General features: G+C 37.4%; 1 protein-coding gene across 3 annotated transcripts in view; it reads right to left on the minus strand.

Annotated features, from left to right (window-relative positions):
- ARB2A (ARB2 cotranscriptional regulator A) overlaps window positions 1-18,796 on the minus strand; it is a 256,989-nt gene that overhangs the window by 52,595 nt on the left and 185,598 nt on the right. For all 3 annotated transcript variants that reach the window (XM_084304787.1, XM_084304788.1, XM_084304786.1), the window contains 2 exons: window positions 15,716-15,832; window positions 12,370-12,454 (listed from right to left, as the gene is read on the minus strand). In XM_084304787.1, the coding sequence (XP_084160913.1) occupies window positions 12,370-12,454; window positions 15,716-15,832 (202 nt within the window). The remainder of the gene's footprint in view (window positions 1-12,369; window positions 12,455-15,715; window positions 15,833-18,796) is intronic.

An 18,796-nucleotide genomic window follows, 5' to 3' on the forward strand; every position in this document is an offset into this window, starting at 1 on the left:
GCCCTCATCAGATGTGGAAGCTCTCAGCGGGACTCAAACAGTTCCTCATGCAAATATCTAAGGGTAAAAAAATCGTATCTCAGATTGCAAACATATGTGGGTTTTATTTATGTGTAATAAGAGCTATATATGTGCATGTAATGGTTTATAACATGTATCATTTAAAATGATGTTAACATAAAAATATCAGATAAAGTAGTAAGAATTTTTATATACAACGTCTCATTTGCAGAGAGATTAAACTAACAAAAAGAAATGCATTATCCTGCCCTTAAAAGTAGTGATGGGCACTTACTAGCATTTGTTCAGAAGTACACGATGTTTGCCTTCAAATTGACTACTGTACTCACAGCAGCAATAATGAAAATCTAAAATGTCTTACTCTATTAAATGTGTGGATTATTTCCCTACTGAGGTCTTGTAAACTTACCTAAAAAAAAAAAAGGATTAATGTGGGGAAAAAACCGTATTCCCTTTTTAATATAAAAATTGGGATATAATTTAAAAAATCTTATTAAGCAAATTTGGCTGACCAGAATAAAGTATTTCCTGGAAAAAATACTTATTTTTAATACATGAACAAATGTCACACTGAGCAGAGTTTTTATGTCATAAAGTAAGAATGTAATGTCTGCTTCAGTTAGCCTTGTACTTAAAACGACTTGTGCAAACAATCAACATCTGAACATTAGTTATAAGCAGTTGTTTGCTTTTGCTTTTAATAAATAGATATCAATCACAATGCATTTAAAACAAGTCACTTAACTGTCCCCATGCATTAACATGATGAGATTAGTTGCTGGCATTGGTTAGCAAAAAATGACAAGTCCTCCCGAAAGAAAATTGGGCCTTTCAAATATAGCCATGTTCCTTGATAGGAGAAAGTTTAAAGTGCAAATATACTGTGAAAAGGGCCTCTAAAAATGGCATCACAGCGCTCCATGTTTCTCATCTTTTGGTTATTTCACAGGTTGGGAAACTAATCTTCTCAGCTGAGAGGTACTTGGAGCAGCCAGAAAACTGTTAAATTAGCAATTTGAGGGCAGGGTGCTAAGAAGGCAAATATGATACAAATTTAACCTCCATGTGTTGCAAATAAATTTAATTTATGTGGCAAAGAAAAAGAAAGAGAATGTTAAAATCAATTCTATGCCACTGCTAGGAGTTTCTCCAATTCTTGTTTGTTGTCCAATCACAGCAATGTGCAGGAATTTGTTATAATTGGCATAACTGACAGCTGTTAAGATAATTTGTATGCCTGAAATATTAAAATGTCTGTTTATTACCTATTTACAGTGATCCAAGTGAATAAAAGTGCTGAGGATGTGACACCCTGTTCTAAAAACACCATTATTTATTCCAAAGACAGCAATAAATCTGAATGTGAGTCTTCAATGGATGTATGCCAGTGTGCCAAAAATGCCCAAGAGGAGATGATGGTAGGGAGGTTTGTGACCTGAGCAAATCAGAGAACAGAATAAGTTTCTTCTCAAGCAAGCAACTGCAGCGCATGGAAATTCTCCTTACCCTGGAATACATCAGTTTGGGAGGTAAACATGCTGGTTTCTTCTGGCCAGTTCTATGTCAAAATTAAGAGTTCCTAAAAATAAGGAATGGTAATTTTCTAACACCAAAAGATATAATGCTTTCCATGAATTTACCATTTTGGACAGTGTTGTGACGGATAAAAATGAATGAAATCACTGGGCTGGAACTGGGTTGCCTGGGGCCAGTGAACCTGACCTGATTACATTCAGTCCGACTGAGCAGAGAAGTCTCAGCCAGCAACACGCAAGCTTGGTGCTTCAAATGGCTGTTTTCCTCAAGGTAGGAAAAATACTGGCAGATTTATTCAAGATGAGATATTTCAACATAAAAGAATGGCTGATATCTTAAAATAAATAAATAAATAAAACTTTGTTGCGTGACAAGGACAAAACAAAACCAAAAAACCCACAGAGCTTTAGTCCTTCTGGTTCAGTGAAAAAGTAAAGTCAATCGTCAGGTATAGAAAAAAGGTGGTAATAGCTTGTTGTCATTATGAAAAGATGATAAAGAAAGCTAAAGTTATCAAAGCAAAAACAATCTATGACTGGCAAACAGCACAATGAGGAACTTTTTTTTTTATATATATATACAAGCAGCAAATGCAATCCATAGCAAACATATGTTGATCTTCAGATGGAGATGGTGAAACTGTAAATAACACAGAAGAAAGTATGAAATTGTTCAATATATGTTTCTATTATCTATCTGGAAAAAAAAAGGCAGGTGTTTGGTGAAGTTCATTTTATTTCAACTCATCAATATATTCTCAGGGATAAATATTTCTAACTTGGCAGGCTTGCAGAGTTTGTATTCAAGAGTCATAAAAAGCTAACTGGTTACCAAAGTTCATTTTGAATGAAACTTACAATATCAGAGAAATTAAAGAAGATGGGAGAAATCTCAATCGAACTTTCAGAAAAGACTATCTGCACAGTTAGCTTGACATAAATATCAAGAAAAATAAAGAATAAATGGATATATAGTTCCATAAATCCCTGCTTTAGATACCGTGGACATGAAGAATCAGCTCTTCCCACTTTTTTATTACGACATTTCATGTTTCTCTCTTTCTCTGTTGCTTTTCTTCCCAGCTAATCCTGTCTTCTTTAAGGAAAACAATCCCAATTCATTCAAACTTTCATTGCAAACCATCTGCTCTAGACTTCTAATTATTCTCAGTGCTTACCACTCTATCCAACTGTCTGATGTATTCTGGTGGGTAACCATTGCTTACCCACATGTTCCTGAACTTGTGTGTTTGCAACAAGGAAGATAGGGGGATCTAAACCTGGAATTTTGGAAAAGACTTCCCAAGAAGGATGTGGCAACACACAGCACAAAGGAAAGAACCAATTAGACAGGCATCTGCCAGGAAACGATGTAAGAATGTTTGATCTTGCCTTGGGGTGGGGGATGAAACTGATCCATGTTAAAAATCCCTTTCAGAACTGTGATATTGGAGACTACTAATGAAGAATTGAGATAAAAGAATGTAATTAATTAAAGACAATGTAACTTACTGGCAAGTAAGTCTCTAACAAATAAACTCAGTTCATCTTTGATGAATTAACATGCTTAACTGGTAAGGACTTATATGCAAATGAAGTATACTGATTTTTTTTTTTTTTTCCAGGCATTTGACTTATTCCTCCAGAATATTCTGAGCAGCTGAACGAATTATGCCAAGTTTCCTATGCATTTTTGGAAAGCCCTTTGTCTTCCTTTTCTTTCCAGTAACTACCTCCTGCTTTTCTCAGGTTTCCCCTTAAAACTCTGGAAAAAAAGACCCTATATCCTGTCATTATATTGGAGCCACATACCTGCTACAGTTGGCTGGCTGTGACTGCTTCTTTGCTAGTTGTTTGTTTCCAGGCACCATGTATATCACCTGAGTTACTCTACCTTGTCTTTCAAAAGAGACATTGGAAAGTCCTCCTTTTATGAGGAAGACCCATTTCTCATTTCATCTTCTATTCTGTCTACTGTTAGCAGTAAACTCAGAGCAACTTAATTACAACTAAAACTTCAAATTAGGCAGAAATTGATCAATGCTTCATAAATTCATAAGGGGACAAATGGCACAATTGTAGAATTCCTGTTTACTTGGGAAAGCATGTTAAAAATCAATATAATTCAATATTTCTAGGAACTTGCAGACTAAGTAATCTGCAAATGTAGTTGTCAGGGAGAAACCGCTATTGAATAGAGATGTTACTAACAGAGTGTCCTAAGGCTATTCAACAACACAGGAAGTAAATGTAAATTCACTGGTGGTAAAACTTGTGCGAATGCGAAGATTGGCAGAATGAATATTAACAAGAAGGTCTGCATCCTTTCTGTCCTTTTTTTTTTTTTTTATTGTGTATTCATCTGTTTGTTTTCTTTTTTTAAACCTACATGCAGTGCTGCCTAACACTACCTCAGAACAAAGATGAAGAGCTGCAGTTACAGAAAGGATACCAAGAGCTGCTGAACAAGCTTCTCCTACACAGCCTCTCTACAGTATGGTGATAAAGGGGTCAAACATGACCCTTGGCGGATGAAACAGGAGAAAAGCAGGTAGTGAAGATGTGAAGTCTGTATATTGCATTAGTGAGATGCAAGTCTGTTTCAAAGAAAGGATGTTGAAAGACTGACGACGCCACAGAAAAATGTATAAAAGCACTTGAAACCTGGAGAAATTAACTCCAGTTAACTGCAGTGAGACTTAAAGAACTCTATGTATTCTGTTTCTCAGAAGAAAATTGAGTGTTGATTTGATTCCAGTATCTAATTCACTTGGTGAAAAAGCAAATGTACTCAATGGCTCTTTAACTTAGCAGAAAAAGGCACAGCAAGAACTAATGGCTGGAATCTGAAACCAGAGAAAATCAAACCAGAAATGTGCCACTCCTATTAAATGTTTGAAAAATTACAAAAGCAAGCAATGGATTCCTCATCTCTTGTATCCTTCTAGCCAGAGCTGAATCACTTTTGGGAAGACACACTTTGACCAAATACAAGTTATAGATTTCAGCATAACAACATCTGCTCAAAATATAAAGAGCTGCATATGAGTGGAGAACAAGTAGTTGAAATGTCCTTCCTGGCCTAAACTATATGCACTTATGAAAGAAGATCAAAAGTGAAAGAGGACATTTCTAAAAATTCTACCAAAATCTATAAATTTGGATTTGAACAGAAAATGCGAGCTGAAATGTAAATGATCTTTTGTATATTATTGCAATGCAAATAAAAGTGTTGCCACGGAATTTCATATTACATCCCTCACGGGTCCAAATACCTCCTTACAGGCTCTGAGGATTGGCAGAACTACAGCTTTTGGGATCTCAGTGATATACCAGATCCCATCTCTATAGATGTTCTGGCTTAATAGCGGTGCTGAGGATAAAGCAGCAAATACTTTTCAAAATGACTAACGGCATATGGAAACAACTTGGAGTGCCAAGACTAATATTCAGCCTCAGTCCCACAAAGTGCTTAACCAAAAGTCACTGAGAACCATGTGAAGAGTTCTGCTCTGGCTGGACTGGAGCCTGTAGATATTCCAGAAGAGAGGAAGGGAGTGAGGACAATGGTCTTCTCACCCACGCTGTGGAAGATACACTTTCACCACGCCACAGTAAGGACCAAGGTGCACCACCTAACATGAGGTTTCCTGCTTGCACTTGGAGCCTGGGAAGGCATTGTGTGCAGAAATGTGGTGACAAGCCACTGTATTAGGGAAGCTTCTGCTGCAATCAAAAGATAGTGCTGATTGAACCAGTGCTAGACTGTTTTTTAATCACACTTACCATAGTCTCTTTAAAGTGTCGCTCTACACTGTCACATGGAAATCTGCATTACAGCTGCATCTGCCTATTCAAAAAGTGAACGTGTTCATTATTCCTCGTGCTGCCATCATGCCTGTAAATGCTGGTGAGGAACCGTGGCTTAGGCACTGTGGCGACACAGCCGTGCAGAGGTCTGGCTCAGCACTACTTGGGCTGGCTGGCATCTGTCTGTGCAAAGGAGAAGCAGACGCACCAAGAGAGAAGAGCTCAGCTCACAAGTCTGCAATTGTGCTGTAGGGTAAGAAGTCAGCCGGCACGTAGACAGACTTGGATATATAAAAACTGGTGAGATCATATTCAATAGTCTCAGAAGCAATTGTCAGGGCAGTCTAAATATTTTGTAGGAAATATCTGGCTGTAATAATTTACATTATTCTTCATTATCACAATCAAACACTGCCTTGGGGAGTTGAAGGCAAGCATGCATCACTCTAAGTTAACTGTACTCTAAAAAAATAGCAATGATAAATAGATGTGTCTGAGTACAAGAATAATTATGATGAAACGTTTTCTCTAGTATCAGCACAGCCCCAAATACATTTAAGTATTTTGTAGAGCAGTACATGAATATGAGTGTGCTAAAAAATAATGGTACTGATGGTATGTCAAACAACTAATTGCTCATGAAGAAGTTATAAAAATTAATTATAAAATTGAATTCTCCCACTGCCACCACATCTGCTAGTTCAAATCAACACTTTCAGATTCACATCTTCTTATCTACTTTTGAGGCTCTGGAGTTCTGGAACAAAAACCGAAAAAACATTCAACAGGTCTTTACAGATTTTGTCCTTTCTGAAGCACTGTGAAGCTAAAACTCAAAACACAACATACAAGCTCACATCCATCTAGGTATCACACACGAAACAAAAAGCTGCCTGAAACACCTGAGGCTGAGCAGGAGACTAAGAGCAGAGTTCCTTTGAAGAATCAGGAGCAGGGAAAAAGCTACTTACTTCCACACTAAGAAGACATTATCTGAAGCTGGACTCAGTGCACATGTGCAGCACCTGCCAGAGCTGGTGCTGAGACAGGCTGATGCTTCAAAGTGTCTGTAATAATTTCCAATCCCTGATGTACAGTGGCAGAAATGGGAGTGCAGGACCAGCCCTTCCAGCATGGAAGGATGCTCACAGCAGTCTACAGAGCTACCTTCATGCTGCAGATTCCTGCTTTTCTCAGCCCGCATTATTAAAGTTACAAATACCTTACAACAAATTGACACGCACATAAATATAGGAGCCTGCCACTTTGACAGAGCACTGTAGTGTTTAATCTTTTAAGTGAAAAGCTTTTTATTGGCAGAACTACATGAACACGAAGACATAAAATGTAAAGAGGTTTACAGTAAACACTGATTACTGTAATCTTAATCTCCATGAATGACTAGTGAATGCAAAAATAACATTTTTAGCACAACGGCTAAATTGCCTAATCTGCCTTATTTTGAAATGTGCGTGGTATGTGTGTGTGTATTTCTTAAATTATTGGACACAGATCATTGGTCACAAAATACTAATATCAGAAAATAGTCCAGAAAAGTCTTCATCAAATCGATTGAAGAATGAAAAATCAGAAGCATTGGTAAAACAGGCTAAAAAGAGGGGGATGAGCTAAAGTATTGTCTCAGTGCTTAATGTACTTTATGGTTGTTTCTGCCTTGTTTGCTATGAGCAAGATTCATAAATGTTTAAGGGTGGCAGTTTACTGGGATACAAGGAAGGCTGGGAATGAAAAAGCAGAGAAAAGCAAACTGTGGTTGTCCTCACTGTGGCTGTCATGAACCTCACCCACGTAACTCCCCGAGCACAGGCCCTGCAGTGCTGCAGAGCAGGAGGTCCTTCTGCCTGAACCCCAGGGTCTGCTTGGCACGGGGTGCCCCCACGGCTGGTGGGGTCTTTCTGCAGAAACCCTGAACTTCCACACCAGTAGGCAAAAGCCACCTGTTAGACAAAGCCTCTGCACCTCTGCAGCCAAAGGGATGATTCTTGGCTTCACTGCTACCGACACCAGGTTTGCCACACAGGCTTTATCTGACAGCTGGGCTGCAGGTCTGCTCTTCCACAGGACGGCTCGCTGTGCAAGTCATGCGTTCAGTTTCTTGGATCAGTGCTTTTAAGCAGATCTAACAGTCCAGAATAACTTTACTTAAATTTACTGTAGCCCCATGGAAGGATTATTGATGCTATTCTATTACTTAGCACAAAGCAGCAGTCTCCAGGGGACTGTTTAGTAGCATATTCTTGTCTGGATATTAAATCAAGCTATGCCAACGACTCAAAAACAGCAGGTAACAAGCTTTTCCCTGTTTTTCAGTGAGCTCTGCAGAATCTCATCTTTCATTTGTTTTGAACCGCAAGTCTCTTATGCACATAGAGAAAAATCTCCAATCTCTCCCCCCCCACCCCGCCAAAGTACATAGGATGTGTTTAACACATGCAGGAATGCTTCTGGCTGTGGTTACGCTGCGAGGCTCAGCAGATGACATCCCTACTCCTTGTTGGGACAAGCTCCATCAAAACAACTACGTGATCTCCTTGGTGGGACAGTGAGTTTAGATGCCAAAAGTCTAGAACAGCAGCTCTGTGTCTGCTCAGTGTGCTGAGACTGATTTCATACTCTGGTACCATGGCAGGTATAGGGCAAGTAAATATAATAATACCAACAAAATTAATACCAGTAATACCAGTAAAAACTCCACAACATTATGTGCATTTTAACTATTATGACCATGATCTTTATTAACATGCAGCAGATCTTCTGGAAGGCTGGACATATTCTAGGTGGCCTTTCTTGAGAAGGGGATTAAGCCACGTGACCTTCAGAGGTCCCTTCCAACCCCAACCATTCCATCATTCTGGCAAGCCACTTTTTTTTTCCTTCTATTTATTGATTTGTAAAGGAAGCCAAATACCTGCTGCAGCCTGTTAGAAATAATACTATTTTTTTTTTTTTCTGAATTCAAAGTGAAAAAGGTTGTGCTTGCCCCACCTAAGTGAAATTAAAGATTTTATACAACATACAATTCAAGCTTTATGTTTGATACCAGTAAATACTATCTGAGGACTCCCTTGAAACACTATTCCATAGTTTACAGTTGGTCACCAGCACCACCAGCAAGGGTCACACCTGTTCCCCCAAATTATTCTTTTTTCTTTTTGCTGTAACCAGACTGATTTCACTTCATTCAGCTCCATGGATTCAGTCTTGCACTTTATTCCTTATTACAGAGGCATATATTCAAGCCTAGGCTCATCCGTGAATAGAGCTTTTCTTGATTACTGTCAATGTTTCATTCCATTGTGTCATCTTGTTTGTCTTTTGATGTTATAATTACCTTATTTTACAATGTTTTAACTACATTGGCTGCAACTTTTAAAAGAATAACTAGTGATTTGGGGGGTCAACTAGAAAGGCTTTAAAAGCATTTGATTAAGCAATTCATTTTACTAACGTTACAGTAACTTCTTTTTATTTGATTATGTAAATGAGTGTTGGTGCATATCCACTTTGGCAAAATACTGAAAAGTTTAATCTCCTAAATAAAGAGCGTTCACTGGTAGAAGTGTATCAGCTAAGGATGGTATCCTGTGCAGGAGCTTAGGAACTCCTCATAAGACACCCCAAAATCACAGTGTTCAGGAAAACAAAGGCCATGCTTACCTGACAAACTTTCCCATGCTGCCTTTCCTGAGCAGAACACTATATTGAAATAAAAGCAACTTAATTCCTGAATTGCAATGGAGACAGACATGGACCCATAAATTTACTTTCTCCCATCCTCTATTTCAGCGGTTGTCACCCAGCACCTGCTCCACTAGGATGGCTTCCCAACAGGCTTGTGAACTTTCTGCTTTGGAAATAGGAGAAATCTTGTAATGTCTCAGAGACGTAAAGAGAGCTACAACAATGACTAGCATTAACATGATACAACCTGTCGTTAAAACTTCTGTCCCATTCTCTGAATGAAATTACAAGTTCACCTCCAACTTCTACAACTCCTACTGCCACTCCATTTTATGTGATGGTTTTTAACGTACAGACTTCTTCTAAAGCCTTCAGTGCTCTCCACCCTATGTTTTCATGTCTTTGAATAGATAGGAAATGGACCCATCTCCCCCAAGACAGAAGAGAGGTCTTCTGGTTTTACTTCATTAAGAAGGCGGGTAAGGACTGAGGAGGAAGATGACCTCAAGTCTAACAGAGGTCCTTAATGAGGGCTGAAAGTGAATAGGGTACAAGATTGATCCTTTAATACATACACCAAATAGCACAACTGGGTTACATGGGAGTTTTTAGAAGATTATCCCTTCAACATGGTAACAACCTGCCACAGAAAGACCTTATGTTATGACACCAGCATGTACCAAAATCCTTTAAATATGTAGAAAAGGCCATAAAGACCCCCACAGTAGCCCACCTCTAGCCACAAAGAAACAGAATGGATTTATTAAGGATTGCTTTCTCTGTATCACTGTTGTTCTCACGCCCACACTGTTTAATTATTAAAGTGTATTAAATCCTCTTTGTAAGTGAGTAAGACATGAATGAATTATGGCAAACATTTTAATTACTTAATAATATTCTAATCAAAAGCTTGAACAACTCTATCTGGAAATACGAGTTGTTTTTCCAGTTTGATGGCCATTTATTTCTCTCTGGTGATTTGTAAGGAAAACACAAGCAAGTAAATGTGATGTAATATGAAGTATACACTGCTCACAAACAAACTGGGGTTGCCTGTAAATCCCAATATGCTGGCTGGCTGAATATCAGACCATTTATGAAAAAGTTGGCTCATGAGACAGATATTCCTGAACTTAGTTCTCAGTGCAAACACAAATAAAGAAGAGGGTTTCGAGCAGAAAAGATAACTGAGTCTTCATTCTGCTGTAGATTTATTAAAAAAAAAAATCTCCTCTCATTGCTGTGACTGCTCTGACTGTTATTCATTTAAATACCAAGGGCAATGCTGCCAGTATTTGAGTGTGGGCTATTTCAGTACTGCAATTCTCAGGAAATCACTGAAATAAAATTAGATACTAGTGCTCCTAAATCTAGCAGCATTTCATAAAATTATTACAAATTTCCCTAATGCAGGCTTTCACCATTGCTCATATAAACACACTAGGAATTATTCAGTTGTTCCTCTGTAGATGTCTTAGAGTTGTCCATATATAGAAAGAAATATGAACGAAACATATGAGTAAACTGGTAGCAGTAGTCACATAAAGCTATACTATTTAAAACTGTCCTTTTAAGAACCAAGCTGGAAATAGTAAGCTTCCATTTAAATCGTTGTTCAAAATCTCTTATGAAAACATCGAAAACATTAGTGATCTTAATCTAGTAGCACTGTTTGCATGCATGAAAAAATACAAATAGCCAACTTACTCTTTTACAATTTTTACTTGCTGAGATACCACCTCATTCAAATTAATTCTTCTGCTGGCAGCTTCAGTGTATCTTAACTTCATTGAGTATAAACATTATGCCCACTATGACCCTTCCTCAAAGAAATGTAAAATTAAGGCTTATTCATACCCTTATTGAAGTGTCAGTCAGTTTTTAAATAACATTTAGGATTTCTGTTATGTAATACCCTTTATATTATTTGCATAGGATGAATAAAAAGGAAGAGAGGAGAAGCTCAAATGGTCGATTTTCAGTATTGGCAAGTGCACTATAAACACTGACTAGTTGCTATCCAAGCACTCATTTACCTGACTAAAATGACCTCTATAACATGCTGCCTTCCACAATAGCTACACACATGTCAAAGATTGAAAGTGAATTCTGTCTTGAGGAATTCTGCTACTGAAGAATATTTTTCTTTTAAATTGCAGTAGTCTTCCATAAAGGAGTAAAAAGTTGGTAACTGAATGTTGAATCTATGAAAATTTTAGTAATATTTCATTTCCCTAAGCCCTAAAGAGCAATGTCAATGTTATTGCACTGTGTCTGTACAGAGCTGATGATCTGCATGGTTAGATCTCAGCCCACAGTAAAAATGTGATTACAGGTCTCTGGTTGTTGTGAGCTCTCAAACAAAGTATGGCTAATTTTTTTAAGCCTTCAAAGTAACCTGCAGTAAACTAAATTTCATCTGCAATGTGAGGTCTCATTAACAACCTCACATATCTAGACAGATACGGATCTCTAACTTGTCAAATGAACAACTGTGTCTCACAGACCAAGGTCAAACAGTGCTACAGCTTTTAAATTAATATTGTATAGGCAGTGTGTTCCTTTGAACCTGATTTTGCATTCTACAGAAATACCTCACCTATGGCTTTTAAGAAATCTGATAATCAAACATGAGCAATCAAATCAAACATACTCAGTAGCAGCTTTATGTATTTTAGGTTACTTTCCTATGTAGATTTGAGATTTTCCTGTTACACTGACAATTACACTCACGTCTGGAATTATTACACATTTACAAAAGTCTCGATATTATTTCATGTGCTGCTTATGATTTATGATTCATTAATGAGAAAGTATAGCTGAATACTTCCCAAACAGGAGAAATCTCACATTGTCTTGGACACTGTAAATAATTTGCTATACAAACTAGACTTCCATTGATCAGGACTCGGGGAACTGTTCTGCTTCACTTACGTGTACCTTTCATTAATTCTTCTTGCCTACATAAAGTTAGATGTTTATTCAAGGGCATATAATAAATTTCCCAGTTTTCATCATCACTATTATTTTTCATAAGCTTCTATCTGTAAGTCATCGATTAATTAAACCAAAAGAGAAAAGGACTAGAAAAATATATGGAGACAGGAGAAAGAAAATCCTACAAAAGACAAAAAAATAAGTGGACTGTGTAAAGGAGCAATATTCAGTCAGCCATCTGCTTCCAAGCATATCTTCCTGTTGAAGGGTTAAAATACACTCAAAACCCAATGTATTTTTAAAAGACCAAGCCACTCCTGGGCACAAACGGGTACATCCACCGCCTGCACACAAAGCGACCTACCTGCGGAGACTCGGGGGCAGTCGGGCAGCATCGACTCCACGGCCATATCCAGCGGTTCGGAGCTGGACACCCAGTTACAACAGTTCTGCATGAGAAGACAGGCAATTGTCTGCTAAGCCAAAAACTCAGAGCAAGGATAAACACGGGCTTTGTAAGTAAGGGTATTGCTTCAAAATGCTCTAATTTACACAGCGGTCCCAACAGGGACTGGAAGGTAAACTACACAAGCTAGGTCATGTCAAGTGATGTTTAAATATTGTAGGTTCATCCTATATAGGTAAAAAAAAATAGGTAAAAAGGGTAAGATCAGGAGGATATTCGTAATGCGCTTAAATAGTATGTCTTTAAGCACTACTTTGAGTGCTCGTGGCCTTCAGTAGGTGCTTGGACCAATTGGAATCTGAACTATCCACTGCACATTTTAAGCCATTTTTCTCTGTAATTGTTAAATAGGTATTTATATAAAAACTGAACTGCTGGCTTCGGAAGTTGCAAAAAGTCAGAATTTTAAGGGTGTTTTGATGGAGTATGCTGTGGAGAGAAGCCTGTGAAATTCCAAACCAAGAGATTAGAGTTAAGCATTAAGATAGCAGATTAATATATAAATAGTTGGAAATATATAACTGCGATGAATTGGCATGAACACTTAAAAATGTAAATACTGGTCTTTGGGGGATTATGTTCAGGAAACATTTACATTTACTTTCACTCTTGGACCTCTGAGTGTGATGAATTTACCAGTAAGTTTTTAAATCTTTTAATCCAAATGATATTTATTCAGAGGAGTCTATGAATTAAAGTATTAAATAATACACCTCTAATAAAATATGCTGAAACTACACCAAATACATCGAACTGAAGATTCAATTACAAAGGAAGTACTTTTTTAATAGGATGTCCTGCCAAACTACAATGATCTACATGGGTCCCTTATTACAAATCTGAGTTCTGCCTTTCTCAAAAGTGATTAACTTCATTAAAGAAAAAAAAAAAAGTTTTTTTTTGGGAAAGAGCCAATGAATTTTCAGACAGATTTCTAAAAAATCATCCCATCAATCATGATTGTAAAAATGGACGATTGCTATTCTGGTAAACAAGCATGTATTGTGTATTTGTAGATGCTTGCTGCCCTAGTTGTGCACCATGGAGTCCGTCCTCACTGTGGAAAGATCCTTGACTGGTAGATCAAGTGTCTTATTGTATTTCCTTAATTCATTCTGTCTGGAAGAAGATGTCAGCTGTGTTGCAGTGAGGAGAGAATTTCAAAGGCTTCAGTCCCCACCAATAAAGGCCGAGGAATGGCTTTTGAATAGATTTGTCAAGGCAACCCTACTGTTCTGGGACCAGGGAGAGCAGGAACAACATAAAGGAAGGGTTGCTGTATGAGATTAGAAAGTGAAGTTCACAAAGCATGGCAGATTTTTGTAAGAAACAGTAGATCAATGAAACTATTGAACTCGGTGGACAAAAAAAAAAATAAAAACAAACACACTATCCAGTAATGTAACTTTTTAGTAAAAAATGGTTAAAATGGAATATTTCACAAAGGCTTCAAGGTTTAAAGTAGTAAAGTATTATGCATTTTACAATTTGCATATATAATTTTAATTAACAGCTGAATGTGAAATTGCAAATGTAAGATGGTAGAAATTATAAAAGAAGTAGAATTTTTATGAAGTATTACATTCATTTGAAATAAGTAAAATTAATATTAACTACTGATAGAACACTACATCAGAGAGCTGGAGATAATACAGAAGATTAGCACACAATTAACCAGCTTTTATATACAATGTGACACTTGCCTGTAAGAAATAAGTATTCTCGAAAGCAGTGTCAAGATATGTAAATGGATGATTTGTTTTATCATTCATCACAGCTCCTAATAAATTCAAAAATCATGACTTCTATAGGTACTAAAAATAGGCTACCAATGATATAGGAGAGATAGCTCCAATGAAGAATTACTTTTTTAACAATTCATTCTTTCAATGACAGCAATTAGCCCTACAGACAGGCAGCGATTAGGTGTATATTTTAATTATTATTCATTTTACCAGTAGCCTTAAACCTGATTAAAGTAAGAGATATCCAGGTGATATGCAAGTCTTAATACCACTCAGCCACACTTCACATATGTAAAATTCTTCTTTCTTATAGGAGATTTTCAATGCTAATGTAAGTTATGACACTCCATCCACTTTTTAGGCCATTAATCATTTAACTTATTCTTTAAGATCTGCTTTCTGCAAATGAAATTAAAGGTAATGCACTTGTCTTATTCAGACTAAATGCTTAAAGAAAAATGGAGTTGTCAGATTCAAATTACAGGATTTAAAATTTCAGTTTTACTACGTAACATATATTTTAAGGTTTTGATTTCCCATAAAGAAAATGGGGATTTTTCTGACAGAGCCTGTAGGGGTTACCATTCTTTACATTTTTAACATTTAAGTCAGAGCTGTCAGACTGCATCCCAGGTGATTCTCTATTCCCATCAGTCATGGCCTATAAAACGGTAAGGTTAAGTCAGGAATAGGCAGTCTGCACACAATGTTTCACTAAAACCACAGGAAAAAGTCAAGTTGAACAAAAAGTTCAGGATAAAGTAGTTTATATTTGCTACACACAACTATCGTTTTAGCACTCTGAAATGAGAACACAGAAAACACAGATATGAGCTTGATCTGACAAGGAATAGATTCATAAATTTAGTTAGTCTCACTTTAACAGCAAAAAAAAAATTAAATCTCACCAATCCCATACTTAAATATGAAAATTAATAATGAATGCATGGCGTCATTCTTCCCCCAAGGGTGGAAAACTGTGATTGCTGGCCATAAATCACCATCACATCATCACCAACTAGCCATTCCTTTTATACAGTAGTAAACACTTTGACTTTCATCAGAAAATCTCAGAGCACTTCAGAAATAATCACATCTCATAAAAGCAAGTATTTTTCACCAGCTGTACAAATCAGCAAGCCGAGTCAGGAAGAGCTTCAAGGCGCTTTTCCACCACCATCGTAGCAGGCCAGGAGCAGAACCCCAGCACTCTGGGTGACTTTGCTTCAGTTACCAGTCAACACTTGGTCTACAACCGTGTATGTTTTTATATTTCACACTGACGCTGATTGTTACTATTTTGACTGCTAACTTTGAAGCTCAGTAGCGGCTTTAAGCTCAGTTATTTTAGGGGCTGGTATGGGGACGCAATTCCTATGGTTCTATAATGTGCTCTCTTTCTCACCCTAAATAAATGGTCAGCAGATAGAGAAATGTTTATAGAACCTTATGCAGGCATATACACTCCAACTCTTAAAAAAAAAAGAAACTGGCCTCACCTCTCGCATCCACTCTCGAATACTTTTGCCAGCTTCTTGATGCCACACATTGTGAACAGAGTCTGTTAACGCCACAGCAGTTACCTTATTCTTTACTTCTGCCTCTCGTTGAATCATCTGTTAAAAAATATTGGCTTTAAGTTCTTTATTTCTATACAGCAGTGTCTGCTAGGTCACAGATAATGATCTTAAATTAAAAAAGAAAGAGTAATGCAAGTTCAATACTTGACTTCACTTGTTTTAAAGTTTATACAAATCCTAACAGCTCTAGAAACACAGAAAGACCTAATATTTTTGATAAAAGAAATAATACTAACTTTTAACTGACTGAACTATTCAGTCCTATTATTTTCCATGTGGCTTGACAATTCTAGGATTAAAGGTATCATAGTGAAAAAATGGAAGATTCCCTGAGGACACCTTTTACAAGCTTCTTCAAGTTCCTATTTCTGTGCTTCAGGGAAGCTGGTACCCGTGGTTCACTGTAAGCTACTCATGACTATCATCTACTAATTTTCAGTAGATTGCTGTAGTTTTTCTGATGTACAATCTTACTTTGACTTGTATGGTTTTTTTCTTTTTCCATCCAATTTAGCTGCCTTGCACTCCCACCATGGTCCCAAAATTCTTTGTGGTCTCTCTTATACATATGCTTACCCAGCTATCACCAGAGCTTCTCAACATTTCTAGGTTATTAAAGAGTCTCTGTTGTTGGAAACGACAGTACGACTAAATATTATTAGTACTAAAACCAATTAAATGATTGCTGCAAATAACACGAATGAACTGACAAAGATGCTGTGGAATTCAGTGCTGCTCTGCAAGATAAAAGGGACTGAAAAAGAATAGTTTGATATCAAAGAAAGACAAAAAGGTTTTAATCTCCTGACACAAGTGACCCTAATTTGTAAGACTGGATCAAAGAAAATATAATGAATTATACTTTTAAAACCAGCGTTTTGCAACTAGTGTCTTTATCACTGTGTATGTCATGCTAAAGTTAATGTTTTTTCGGCTCTCTTTTGTATAAATGGCAATACATGCAACATTTCTAAAGCCAGACATTCTTTGTTCATGTTCTAGTAAGTGCTTATCAGCATACAGGCTGCATCTCCACAAACACCTCTCTAAAACAGACTTTTACAAGGCAGATGCGAATGATTTTTTTTCATCAGAAACTCAAAAATAATCACCTCAATCCAGATTTTTGATGTAAAAGTTGCATTTATCATTATCCTGTATAAACTATCTCCTGGTATCTTCAAAATACCACAAATGTAAACCTTTCTGACCAAATATTCTTACTTCCAGTTTCATATAACTGCAGTATGACACTGTGAATGTCTTGCCCTTTTTTTTATTTACCTTATATATATTTTAAAATCAGTGTAATCAAATTAATATTCTAAGTAAAAAATATTCACCATTATTGGACAGATAACATAAAGGTAGAGCTTCCCATTCCAGAGAAAATCAGGTGTTCATCTTCCTCAGTAGCCTATCATACTGACCATACTGTCAGTATTACGTGATTTAGGAATTCAGCTAAGCTGAAGAAATTTGGGGCAAATGTGTATGAAGATGCTTCTAAGAGTGATCTTCCTTCATGCAAAGACTTGCCATACATGTAGTTTTTTTCACATTTAATACCTACAATATTTGGAGGGTAGGATAACAGGTGTGTGTGTGGGGGGCAAAATCACATATTTTGGACAAAATAGCATCTATTGTAAAATGCTGGGCTTCATTCAGAGGTAACATGACACTGCCATTTTCAGCCAAACATCCAACACTGAGCACTGAATTTCAATGTAAACATGACGATGTGCAGATCCTCTCCACTACAGAGTCTAAGAGTTGTGAATAAGAATTGCACGTACGAATAATGGATGTCCCAGGGCCGTCTTCAGGCAATTGAAGGAACCACCAGTGACTCTGCTAAACTTGGGATGAAACCCTGGAGCTCCACAGGAAGGTGGAGCCTCAAAATGGAGATTCTTATCAACACTATAATCCTCCTCCCCAAAGCTATAAGAACATCTCAAGCACTGATAAATGCTTTGCCTCTTAAAAGGATGATTCACTCAGATCTTCAACCAGCTTATTTCAGAAGAACTTGGACTCGTGAATATGTCATCTGAAGTAATTTCTCTAGGATTACACCAGGCCCCACATGTGGTTCGGATCTACAAAATAATTGAAAAATCGTTTTTTTTTTTAAATGCAGTTTAGAAAGTACTGGCCAAAAATAACCACAAGACTTATCTCCACAGGTGAGTTATTCACTGTAAGGCAGGCTGCACATCTACTGAGCTACTCAGCACCGTGTCCTGCATGGATATGCTGTTTGTGCGCTGTGAATGTACCCAGGCCGTGGAGCTTGCCCCTCTTTGACAACCATCACAACGATCAGTGGCCATGAGGCCACTTGGGACACACATAACACCTGCTGGTGCCTGCTGCTCAGCTTTGTGGATACCTGTATAATGGTATTTTCAAACAAACACAATCCCAAATCCCCCAAAACGCAGAGAAAAACATGAAGTAGAGATTAAGGATACAACCTTCACTTGAACAAGTCTAATGTGTCCAGATTTAAGTGACACAGAAATGTCACAACAGAGCACGTCCAGACCACGTGCCGTAGCTTCTACAACAGCTCAAGTCCTCTGCTAGAGTGTGATGTTAAGTAATAACTATAACTGAGAATAGCAGGTCCAGATGATGCTCAAACAGCAGGTCCTCCTCGCAAGGACCCTAATTTATCCTGCAGGTAGATGTGAGTAACCCAAGTGCTTTTGCTCACAGAGGCATCAATGCTTCAGATTGAATGGACTGACAGCTCCAAATGAAAGTATATGTATCTTCTCTAAAAATAGTTTTGAATTCACATGTATTTTAAAAACTAAGTGAGCAGAATAAAAAATGATACAGTAAAATACATTAATATCCAGTGCAAATTTAGCACCCAGCTCCCATTCAAATTTGATGTAACTGTAATTCCAAAAGAACGATGCTAGGGGATGCATGATTTGCACTTCCCAGGACTAGTTTTATCCCATGCAGCCAGCGCAGCCTCTT

This window comes from Netta rufina, assembly GCF_964035555.1.
Source record: "Netta rufina genome assembly, chromosome: Z".
NCBI lineage: Eukaryota > Metazoa > Chordata > Aves > Anseriformes > Anatidae > Netta > Netta rufina.